This window comes from Adiantum capillus-veneris, chromosome 23, assembly GCF_014529385.1.
Source record: "Adiantum capillus-veneris isolate H3 chromosome 23, ASM1452938v2, whole genome shotgun sequence".
In the NCBI taxonomy this organism is placed as follows: domain Eukaryota; kingdom Viridiplantae; phylum Streptophyta; class Polypodiopsida; order Polypodiales; family Pteridaceae; genus Adiantum; species Adiantum capillus-veneris.
The window spans coordinates 148,895,419-148,908,336 of record NC_140953.1 but is presented as its reverse complement, the minus strand read 5'-3'; the positions used below and the strand labels follow the sequence as shown (position 1 = coordinate 148,908,336).

General features: G+C 39.3%; 1 protein-coding gene across 1 annotated transcript; it reads right to left on the bottom strand.

Moving 5' to 3' along the window:
- Positions 1 to 10,866: 10,866 nt before the first annotated feature.
- Positions 10,867 to 11,335, bottom strand: LOC147428810 (uncharacterized). The gene is given in 2 exon segments (XM_086496899.1): positions 10,867 to 11,029; positions 11,031 to 11,335. Coding segments are annotated over 2 exon segments (468 nt in total).
- Positions 11,336 to 12,918: the final 1,583 nt, after the last annotated feature.

Here is a 12,918-nt window from a genome sequence, read left to right as displayed (position 1 = left end):
TCAATAAGCTTTGCTTTGGCATCGGTTTCCTTTTTAACTGTGCCTGAGAACCTTGTACTGTCGTCCATGGGTGACTAGTCTTGATCTCCATTATTGATCGTCTGTGATGACTTTGTCATGTTTGCATTCTGCATATCTAATATCTTCTGGGCCATTGGCATTCCCATTATGATGTCCTCTGGTATATCTTTTGCTATGATCACATGAAATTGAACTATGATGATTTGTGAACTTACTTCAATGGTGGTGGAGATGATCCCCAGCATTCTGCTCGTTTGTTTCCTGATATGCTCACAAATTCAGAAGCATCTTCCAACTGTGGTTGGTCACATGTTTTCCAAGTGCGAAAAGACATGAGGTTCTTGTCTAACTGAAAATCTAGCTTTACTTCTCTTGACAGCTTTCCTTCGTGTTCACCAATAATGTTGCACTTGATCCTCTTAGGATTCATGTCTGGATTGATTGCTTTTGCTATGGTAGCATCCTTTGGTTGAGCTTTATCTGCATTCTCTTTGCTTTGATCACCTGCTTCCATTGATGTCGACTCGTATGACTGTGATACTGCAGTTTTTTGCAATTGTTGAGCATTGTCCTCTTGCATGTGGGTAACCTTTGATCTTAGAAGATCCATTGTACTTTTTGGAAGAATCTGTCTCTTCTATGGAGATTTTGGTGGTGACCTTTATGTAGCTTTCTAGACTTTAACTTTCGTTGATTTTGACTTTCCTGTCACCTTTTCTGGCAGCTTGAGGCTTTGCATCATCTTCAAATAGTCTTTGACTTCAGTCGGGCCATCCATAGAGGTTTGTACAAGATCATGATCTTGCTCATATTCGTTACCATGTGCATCTTGATATGTATATGTGAGCTTGATCACATGTAACTGTTTGAACACTATGTGCTTGTCGGCTTTTGACTCTGACTTGTGGAGATCAGTTGAAACTTTTGTCCCTGATGATCTTCATATAAGCATTTGTCTGCAGATTCTGATGGAATCTGAGTCAATTGGAGACTTACAACAACCATATGATCTTTCAATGGTTTCTTCTTTGAAGGAGTTTGTTGGCTAGAAGCTCTAGGGCTTCTAATCGGTGTAGCATTTCCTGGTATCAGAGCTGAGCTTGATGGATTTATAGCTCCCCCTTCCTAGGGTGATCACTATAGCCTACTTCATTGTAAGAGTTCAAAATTGTTTGGCTCTGGCTTAGTCTCACCTTTTGGGACTACGAAGGTACACTTTGGGTAGCACTGTTGATGTTTGGCATCTGTGGACTTTTGCATAATTTCCTATGTATCTCCTTGAAACATGACAAATTATCCCCAATTCAAGCTGTAGATAGCGTTATCTTTGCCCTGATATTGTCTATCCCATGGGTCTCCTATGATATGAGCTTCTGTGGTTTCAAGACCCAAGGCATCATAGATGCTAGACTCTCATCTATATCTACGACTATTTTTGTCAAAGTACATGTTCGTTTGGTCACAATTTCGAAGCTTGATTTTCGATGGAGAAGAGTTTGGCTCTGAATAGATTTCTGGGTTTACTTGGGTAATATCTTTCAGCTCTAGAGAGGATGGCCTATAATAGATTATTTCCTCTGAAATGAACCATCCTTTTTTATCTATCACTGGACGCACTTCTATGAGCTGGTATGTGGGCCGTTCAAACACTGGTTGATCCTTTTTGTACAATTGCCCTTTTTGGCCTACATAGTGTGCACATCAATTATGGGTGCCATACAAAGCTAACATAATTCTGTTTGATGTGTTCCTTAGACTCGTGAATGATTGCACACTCGTGACAATGGATGCAAAATCATTTGCAAATTTAATAGTCTTTTCAAGCTTTGGTGATATCTCGATACCTTGACTACATTCATGCAAGAATTTGTTGTTCAAAGAATCAATTTTAAGCTTTTCAGGTGCCTGTGCATCTTGATGCTGATTTTGAAATTGCAGTGTTTTTACTGGTGCTTCTAATGGTAATGTAGAATCATCCAATTGCATTAAAAGTGACAAGTTAGATGCACTTACATCGAGATTCGCATTTCCATTTTGCTCTGTACTTTGCTTGGCAGTTGATGTGTCCTTATTGTCTGGATTTCTTGGACAATCTTCAGAAAAATGTCCACCTTTCCTCCGCAATCTGAGCAATACGCCATGATTGGTGGTTTTTCAACTGGCTCTGTCATGTCAAGCTCATGGTGAGAAGTTTCTGCTTCTATGCTTGCCAAGTTGTAGGCATCTTCTTTTAAAACACTGAGCACCAAGCTATAGACTGCTCCATCTAGACCTTTGTACCGTCTTTGGCTTGGTTCCCGAATTAGACTTGCTTCTATTGGTTGATCTGTTGGATCTTGCAATTCTGGTTCTCGATTATAGATTTGACGACTGTAATCCATGTACAATGACCCTGATTGCATTGCACCAAATGTATGCTTTGCTGGCTAGTGCAGATTTCTGGATAAACACTTGGGTTGATTGTTTGCACTTCTATCTGCACTTCATTTTTAAGCTTGCAATACCTGGCTCCAGTAAAGTCTGTGAACATCTGAGAGTTTTCTAAATCTGGCTTTACTCTGATCAATAGGATCTTGGCTCCTGTGTTGCTTTTACTACTCATAAGATACCTATGACCTTCTGTATCTATGTACAAAAATTTATTCCCATTGTAGCCATATAGCTGTAAAATTTGCTATATTGCAGTTGTGCATGTGTTGCCACTGCTTCTAGCATGCTTTGCTGTACTTGAACTCGCAGCTCGATTTGAGTCCATGTCGGCTTGTTCTGGGCCTTGAACAGCTTACTCTGCAATCCACCGTGATTGGTCGATTTTCAACTTGATTGTGACAAATTTTAAAACTTTCAACTGCTCACGACTTTGAGATGGTCTCTTCGCTCGTTTTTTTGGCTAATATGATTCGTTTTGCTCGGTGTAATTTTCCCGACTGTTCTTTTGCTTTTCTGACGCTTTCTGGCTCGTTCTGGTTTTTCTGTCTTTTTTTGGCACTTTCGGCGACTTTCTTTTTATTTTTCCTAATTATTTGTGAAATTTTGAATTTTCTATTTTTTGGTATTTTTATGATTTTTTAACGATTTTTGGTGACTTTTTTTGAATTTTCTATGATTTTTGGTAAATTATTTGTGTATTTTTTATTTTTCTAGAAATTTTTGTGTTTTTTAATGATTTTTTTACAGTTTTTGTGGAGTTTTTACTTTTTTAATGATTTTCTATGTGTTTTTTGATTTTTTGGTGAATTTTCTATGTGTTTTTCTATTTTTATAGAAAATTTTTAAACTCATTTTTTGAATTAACTTTTGATTTTTTATTTTTTTTGTAATTTTCTAGATTTCTTTTGATTTTTTATTTAATTTTTGGATTTTTAATGAGTTTTTTCTTTTTTAATCCTCTTTTTAAAATTTTATTGCATTTTTTTTGAGTTTTTAATTCTTATTATGGTTTTTTATGAGTTTTCTATTTTTGGTGATTTTTAAAACTTTTTTATGAGTTTTTAATTTTTATTATTTTTTGTAATTTATTTGATTGATTGATTTATTTTTATTTTTAAATTTTTGTTTTGTCTATTTTGTTTTGTTTATTAACAAAACACTTACCTGCTTGGCCTGGCATTGACGAATAATGACGTGGCGTCTGCACGCGGGTCTGGCAACAGCGCAGCGCACAGCGAGAATGAAGGCGAGCGCGTGGACTGTAGCGGACGCGAGAGAGAAGCGAGAAAGACGGCCTGGCTTGGTGGGTGCAGATTCCCGAGGCTGGCAGGATCTGACAACGAGGGAGAGGGAGGGAGAGGTGCACGTGCATGGAAACGAGGAGAGAGAGAGAGAGAGAGAGAGAGAGAGAGAGTGCGTTATTCGGGCGGGCTGCAGGCTGGGCATGTGGTGACACTTCACGACAGAGGGAGAGTGAGAAGAGAGAGAGAAAGGGGAGGGTGCACGCGAGCGAGAGAGTGTATGAGAGAGAGATCAAGGGAATTCTCTCGGTTTTTTTGGTCAAAATTTGAAGCTTTTGCCGGTAATTACACTAAAACTTGTGGAAATTGCCCGGTTTTCTTCAAGGCGAGTCAAAATCTAAACGGGATTTTAAGATTTCAGCCAGTTAAAATACACTCGACCCCGTTTAAAAAAAAAAAAAAAACTTGGTCACGCATGGACAACGAGAGAGAGGGGGAGTGTAATGGAAAGAGAGAAAGTTAGAGAGAGAGAGAGAGTGTTAATGGGAGTGTGTGTGTGTGTGTTTCCTCAAAGAGAGAAGAAGAAGAGTATTTTATTGTCGGCGATAATTATCCTAGCAGATTGTAAAGATCTATCCGCCACGGAAGTTTTATGCGCCGCAAGGCATGGACTCAAAGTTGAACCCGGCTTCTTATCAAATTTTTTTATTTTAAATTTCCAATCGTCCAGAAATGCCAAAAATAGGCCGCAAATTAGTTGAAAACGCTAAAATTCACCCGAAAATCCAAAAAATCCCAAAATTTGCTAGAAAAATCCAAAAAATTCTTGAAAAATTCTAGAAACCTTAGAAAATCATTGTCATTCACAACCAAGCATTTTTTATACTCAAAAGCACACCGAAAATAGCAGATTTTATCGAAAACACCAAATTCAACAAAATCATCAACCGGGCCCCCGAAAATAGCGAAATGCTCAAACTCGACCATGGAGGGCATAAATGCGAACAAAATGATGCCCTAAATACGCACACACAAAAGCTCGTAAAAAGATCGCAAAATATCAATTTTTATGGAATTTAACCAAAAAATAATGCCAAAATTAGCAAAAAATTATCCGAAAAATACCCAAAAAATTTCTACAATTTCTCCACACATTGGGGAATAGTGCAGCCAAACAAAATTGCCAAAATCACATCAAGTCAATTGCCAAACAATTTCATCAAATAAATCAAGACTAGGTAATTAAACCGACAAAATTAGGTCAAAATTTGGCGTAATTGGAATGTGTAAATCCCTGTTTTGTGCACAAAAACGTAGAAATTAATCATTACACACATCATTTATGCAATCAAAACATTGAATTAACCATGCAAATTAATCACTTTTTAGGCACACACATTCTCAAAATTTGGCAGTTTTTACCAATCTTTAGGTGCGCACACAAAAGGGTTAAACTTGTCGGATTTGCAATGTGACTTCACAAATCATTAGTTGGGCATGGACACAACACAAATCAATCATCACAATTGAAAAATCATAACGCACACATTGATTTTTAGGTGCATAAACATGGGCAAAATAGTGCACACACCTAAAATTAGGCATACACACACTCAATTAGAATGCACACACAATTGATTTTAGTGCACACACACTTGAAATTGACCATCCAAGCATGCAATCAACTCAATTAGGCACTCAATTAGCAACCTAGAATCACCAATTAGCAATTGAGACTTGTCAAATCATACGCCACAAAATCTTAAAAATTTCGGCATTACGACGGCGTGAAAACGAAAAATCACAAAATTTTCAATCCACATTGCATCAACATAGCATAGCATTACATTGCATCATCATGCTGGGATCTCTACACAATTCTATACATCTCTAGATTCTAGGGAGGTTGAGAATACCACCTTGATTACCTTTCCGTTGAAGATCAATTGAATGGTCGAATGCTCCAATCCTTCATAGCAAATTAGTAAGTTAGCAAAAATTAGTCAAATTAGCAAGGGGTTAGTGTGAAATTAAGTGTATAAACACACAATTGACAAGATACAATAACACATTAGGGAATTATGAACACATTGCTTCATGCACACACATCCAAAATCCACAAAAACATAAACACACAAGTGAAATTAGTAGTGAAATTAGTGAGGGAACACATTCGATTATGCCACAATTACACTAGCGTAGGCCATAGTCCCCGGCAACGGTGCCAAATGTTGGGGGCTCCATCGTTGCAATAGCTCCAGTGACCAACAAAATTATCAATCCGGAGGGATGAGCTACCCGGCTAGGGCATGGAAACACTCACACGGTTAGTGAGCTAATCGTGGCAACACAAATGGTTAACTTCATGAGGTGAGCTTCTCGGCCTATGGAGGAGCTATGCCGCAATAAAGGGCAATCTTCATATCCACTTCTCTTCACCTCTAATCAACCCAATCACACACACTAAGATTGCAAGACGCGCACAACACTAATCCTATCATGCAACACACTAATCGCTAGCACACACACATAGATCTATCGAACACCACGCTCCAATCAAACCTACATGCACACACAAGCAAAAGAGGGCAATCACACAAGATTGGAGAGGGATTAACCACTAATTAGTTAAGATCTAGCTAATCTAAGCATCATAGGCAATTATAAGAAGCATGAGAGAGGCATAGTGAAAGAGAATGAATCATTGATTAGTGTTAATCAAGTCTCATGAGCAAGGAGAAGCTCAAGGACTCCATAGCCACACACCTCAAGAGCTCTCACCAAAGAGTGCTGTCAACAAATGAGCTTGAGAACCCTAATTTCTTTTACACACTGCCTTATATACCTAAGGTAAAAATATGCAATGTTCGGGCTCCCAAGGCCTTTAGGGCTCCACCACTTATTGAATCTGCAACCTAGGCACAATAACTGACCTATTCTTTACAGCTTGGAACTCCCATTGAGCCCGTAACACATTAACATATTACAATGGCTTGAAATAAACGGGGAAATTACAATATGTGACCATTTTGGGAAAACGTGGAAAATGTGTAACTCCAATCTTTACTGCTTCTTCACTTTGATCTTCGATGTGCATTCGTATGTCTTTGGTCTTTAGCAGCTTTTGTTAACTGAAGTTGACTCAGTTAACACTCCCACCATTCTCCTTGTATTTGTCTCTCTAATCTCATGCTATTTATCTCTCTCTCTCTCTCTCTCTCTCTCTCTCTCTCTCTCTCTCTCTCTCTCTCTCTTTTTTTTTAGTGAATATTTTTGTTTTACATATTTACAACTTCTGTATGATCCAGTTACATCTCTTCCTCATATCATCTTTGTTAACTGAAACTGCATCTTCCATCATCCTTGCTTTGATGAGTTCTAGAGGAAAGGATCTAGCAAAAAGGACACTTTTTTTATACATAGCCTTGTTCCTCAAATCCCAGATAAGCCACAGAAACCATACATTGAAAGACCACAATCAGAAAGACATGGCATCATCATCAGAGGACAACAAAGCAAATATACACATAAACTTAGAGATTTTAACTCCCCAAGTTGATTTCCACCAGAATTTTGCCCACTGCCACCATTTGGCTACCACAGTACAGGACCAAAATACATGTGTAACAGTTTCTACTTTCCCACATCTTGGACATTTACCATCACCAATTTGTTTTTTAAGCATTACATCATTAGTGGGAAGCCCTGCCAATATACATCTCCACCAGAATACTTTAAGTTTGAAAATCATTTTACAATTCCAAATTCTGACAAACAATTGAGACCACCAATCCTTGTCATTGTTCACATGCTAGATTTTATTACATCTGTCCTGTACAGTCCCTGAGGAAGCAAAGCTCTATAGAAATCCTTAGTTTGGGCAGTCCACCAGTTCTTTTGAAATCAGGAAAGGCTCAATATCTGAATCTGTCTTGATCTTCAGTGTTGATGGGAACTTGCAGATGATTGACAGAGGCACATAGCATATGCCAAGGTATTCTAAAGCCATACTGCAGTCCGAATTGTCTTCTAGCTGTCAAAAAAGTTTTAAACAGGCCTTAGAGTCCACGACTTGACCAATAGAGCAGATGCTCTTCATTAAGAATGCCACAACCCCCCATGTTCTTAGGCAAAGCCAGCACATCCCAAGCCACCCAAATAGAGGATGCTTTCTTGCAGTTCCATAGGAATTTATTCATGACCGAGTTAAATGATTTCAAATTTCTCTTTGACCATGGAATACAAGGCAAAAAAAATAGTAGATAAGGCAACACTATAGACTAAATAATTCTCAGTCTCACATGGAGAGGCCATTGCTCACAGTGCCATGCAGCAATCTTACAATATACCTTCTTAAGGAGCCATTGTTGCAAGTCAGCGTGAGATACATTCACACCAATGGGATATACCAGATGTCTAAAGATATGCCCTTTTGGTAACCTTCCACCCCCCCATATTAGTGCATGAAATTTCTCACCAATGACATCTATCAGAGTTGATTTGTGCATATTGATTTTCAGACCAGAAGCAACAGAGAATTTATTCAAGGTAGCCATACATCTTGATACATTCACATTATTGGCCTTTAAAAAAACAAAGGTGTCATCAGGAAAACCTTGCCTAAGAATTTGACCAGAACCTGTAGATAGACCCTATAGTACCTGCTGTTGAGCCAAAGAGTCAAGATAGCAGAAAAAGGGGTGAGTGGCCACTGCAAACAGCAAGGAATTGAGTGGACAACCTTGTCTAATAGAGTGACTAATTGGGACTTTCTTAGATATTCTCCCATTTATCATCAGTCTAGACCATGCATCTCTACCCAGCATGAAGATACAATTTATGATTCTTGGGCCAAATCCCATCTTCTCAAGAATTGTGGCAATGAAGTCCCATTGCACTGTGTCAAAGGCTTTCTCATAGTCCACTTGCAACAGTACCATGTACTGCTTTGATCTCTGAGCATGCTCAATGCCTATCTGAACTGAGAGAATATTATGAAAAATAGACCTGCGACTAATGAAGCCAGTTTGAGCCCTATGGATGAATTTTCAAATGAGAGGGTTCAATCTAATAACCATTTCCTTAGCTAGCAATTTATAGACAATGCCCATCATTGTTATGGGTCTCTCATGCCCCAATGGATTTGGGAAAGTTTGTTTGGGAATCAGCTTAATGAGGCCCTGTTTCAAACAGGGATCCATGTACTGAGTAGATCAAGAGGAGTTTATAAGACACATGATGATGTCCTTGAGCTCATCCCAGAAGGCAACCACAAATTCCTTGGAAATACCACAAAGTCCATGTGTTTTTTCATTACCCAACTTTGACAATGCATATCTGATCTCATATATCTCAAAAGGTAATTCCAACCTCCTTGCATCAGCCTGCTCAATACATGCATCCACAGTTTGAAGCATGTCCTCAATAGCAGATTCCCTAACAAAAGTGTCATTAGTCTGTCCATTTAGTAGTTGAGTGTAAAATTTCTCACAGAAGTGCCTTATCTCTGTCTGATTATCCAACACAGTGCCATCCTCCTTTTGCAGACAGTGCATGACTTCTCTTTTCCTCTTGGATTTCAACTTATTGAAAAACCCCTTTGACACATCATTGGAGTCCTTCAATGCATGGACTCTACATAAAAATCTACACCTTTCAGCTTGCTGAAGGTCAATTTGTCTAATTGCTTCCCTTGCTTCCTACAATTCTACAAGTTGCCTTTGACATAGTGCAGAGACTTTAGCCAGATGAGCGAGATGCTCAATTTTTTGTTGGGCCATCTTGCCCTTCTCTCTCTGTAGGGTAGCACCCCTTTTCCCAAACCTTCTGATAATGTGCTGCAAGTCAGAGCATATATGCAGCCAAACATGCAATGGATGAGAAAATGCAGTTTGATTTCTTTTAATCATGCTCTCAACCTCTTGTAGAAAGTTTCTATTAGTTAACATAGTATTGTTAATCATAAGAGGACCTTTAAGACCCTGATTAAAGGACCCAACAGCAATGTCAAATAAGGTGCATATCACAGGAAAGTGGTCAAAGAGAACCATTGATACATCAACCACACATTCTTTTTTAATAGGTAGCAAGTCCTCCTGCAAGAAATACAACCTGTCCATCCTAGACCAAGAAGATTGATGGGAAAGGGAGTGGAAGGTAAAACCTGGCTTCTGGTTGTTATTTTCCCATGCATCAGTCATCATCCAAATAGCATTAAGATGTTTCCAAGCAGTAACTTCCCTTGCCCCAATTACAGATGCTATGGATGTTGTTTTCCCAACCTTTGTAACCATATTAAAGTCACCCCCCAGAACTCCTGACTTCAACTGAAGCTCCAAGCACCACTGCCACAATTGAATTCTTTCATGAGAAAAATTAGATGCATACACATTAATTAGATGAAGAGGTCCAAAGGTAGAGTCAATCAAGAATATAGAGCATCTCCCAGATGGATGGTCCTTCACCCATTGAGGGTTAAGCTCTTGCTTTATGCAAGTTAAGACTCAAGAATACGCTTCTATTGTTTCAGGTGAGGGCAAGTCCTAAAGGATGTCATAGACATTGGATGAGGTGTATCTTGAGGCCAAATTTTTGGGTTTGAAGGTTTTTTTGGAGGGAGGGGCTTGGAACCCCTCTGAATCAATAGGTCGTTTCCCTTTATCCCCCCCTCTTGGATTTCTGGAAGAGGAGGACTGAGAGACTGAAGATCTGGTGTTAACTAAAGTGCTAGGCGGACGAGCATACATAGGAGTTTTAGGAGCAGGAGGGGGGACATTTGGCTGGGAGGCAGCCACAGCAGCTGCAGCAGTTGAGGGGGGTCACAAGGGGTTTTCCAAAGATTTGGTTTCTCGGGACCAGATTATTGCTACCTGGGTAAGAAGGTATGAGTTCAATTGATCCATCCTTTAGTGTAGAACAATTCTTAGAGAAGTGACCTAGCTTCCCACAGTGAAAGAGGGAGCCAGCCAAGTTACCCCATTTCAGATACAAAACCACTTTGCCTACATCCTCCATTTCAATTTCCAATGTTGAGGGGAACACTTTATCAGCTTCCCAAAGCACACAGGCTTTGTTCCTATTGGGACAATAAATGGGCTAAAGAGAACTTTCCCTAGGGAGGCCACTATTTCAGTAATGCAGGCCAGAGGTAAGAAGTAAGGTCTACTAATTCTACCTAAACAGGGCATTTGCTCATGAGCTCTTCTTTAATTTTTCTTACTGGTTGCCATTGAAGGACATGAACTACTTGTCTGCACATAATAACAGTAGATGATGTCAAAAAGGATTTCTGATCATCCTCCTTGAAGAACAATACCTCGCATAAACCAGAGCCAGATAAAAGATTTTATTCACCACAATACGATGAACCCATGGTCAATGAACCCAGCAACCTCTCTAATGCTGGGCAGTTTCCCTGTAAAGTACAACATGATAGCTCTCCTCTGAAACACATTAACCTGATTCCATACAGTAGCAGATTTCAAGATAACCTTATGTTGCCCTTGGACAGTAGGGTCCACTGTCAAGGAATCCCTTAAAGCATTAGACATAGACGCAGCATCAAACAATACATCCTCACTCCCCAAAATAGAGGATGTGGCTTCAGCATTAGAGTTAAGCTTAAATGCCTCTGGCAGAGACATGCTCTATTGTTCAAGAAGGGACGTGAGATGTGGATGATGTGGGCCCAATATTCACACAGCAGGTTGCATGTAGGCTCGGGACGTATCACAAGCAGCAGAGGCTTGGGCACGGGGAGAAGGAGAAGACATTTCTCAGTAGCACGAGCAATACACCTCTCAAACAGGGCCCATCATTCTCTCTCTCTCTCTCTGTGTGTGTGTGTGTGTGTGTGTACACACACACACACACACATATTTATATCTATACATATATCCCTCTCTCATCCCTCCCCTTATCTCTCCTTCTCTCCATATATTCTATCACTATTTCTTTATTTTAATTCCGATATTTGTCTCTTCCTCCCCTTGTTTCTCTAACTTTCCCCTTATCTCTCTCTAAGCACACTCTCCGGCCCTCTCTCTTTCTCTCCCTCTCTCACTCTCTCTAATGTGTTTGGTGAAGGGGGCGCTAGCACCCAATTCAAAAACGAGAGAGAGAGAGAGAGAGGGGGAGGGGGGGGGGGGGGGGGGGGGGGGGGGGGGGGGGGGGGGGCGGAGAGAGCAGGAGAGAGTGATGGATAGAGGGGGAGAAGGGGGAAATAGATGGAGTGGAAGAAAATTTCACTCCATGGTTGCCCAAGAGAAAGATAGCTCTCAATGGATTTGATAATCAAGACCCAAAAACATGGACAATTGAAGTTTGAGTTGTAGAGGTCAAGGCAACTAATGAGAATGTATTCTTTGCCGGTGCAGACTGTTTCCAATAGTTTTGTTTTTGAAAAATTACCAAAATACCCCTCTAGTTTGTGGAAATTCTCAAAATACCCCTCAAATTTCAAAAATTCCCAAAACACCCTTAATATGTGTCATAAATTTCCAAAATGCCCTTCAAATTCTCCAAAATACCCTTGGTTGTGAGATTAAACTTCTCCTAAGGTTAAAAATTTGTAGCTTTTCATAAGAAGACTCGGTGCTTATCAATATATGATGCTAAATTCAGAATTTGAGTTGATTATGTAGGCTTTGGAGATGAACTGCTTCATTATCTTTAGACATATTGCCTTTTTTGCGAGGTAATTGTACATACATACTTGCCTTTTTTGTGAGGTAATTTGTGGAAAATTACATGCTAAGCATGCAAAAATGGATCTCAATTTATCAAAAAGGAATAAACATTAAAAAATCTTGAACAATCCAACCAAAACAGATACAAGGGTGTTTTGGGAATTTTTCAAATTTTAGGGGTATTTTGGAAATTTCCACAAATTAGAGAGGTATTTTGGTAATTTTTCCTTTTTTTAAAAGGCTTTGGGTGAGTAACCTGACACGATTCTAAAAGTGTTTCATTAGTGGGAATCAGATAAGATCCTTCTATTGATTTAAAGTGAAATTGGGAAGGTTGACCAAGTGGCATGTGAGTAGTGCATGTTGAAAATTCAAAATAGCCAATAAAAGGGTGGGAGGAAGAAGATAATCCGCTTGGAAAATTCATGAAAGTACGATCAAATTGTAAGATTATATGTTATTTGAAAAAAATTCCTTTTTGAATCTCGAATTTTGTACGTTTGTGGAATTGATTTTAAAGTGCGCGAGCGGGAGCGTGT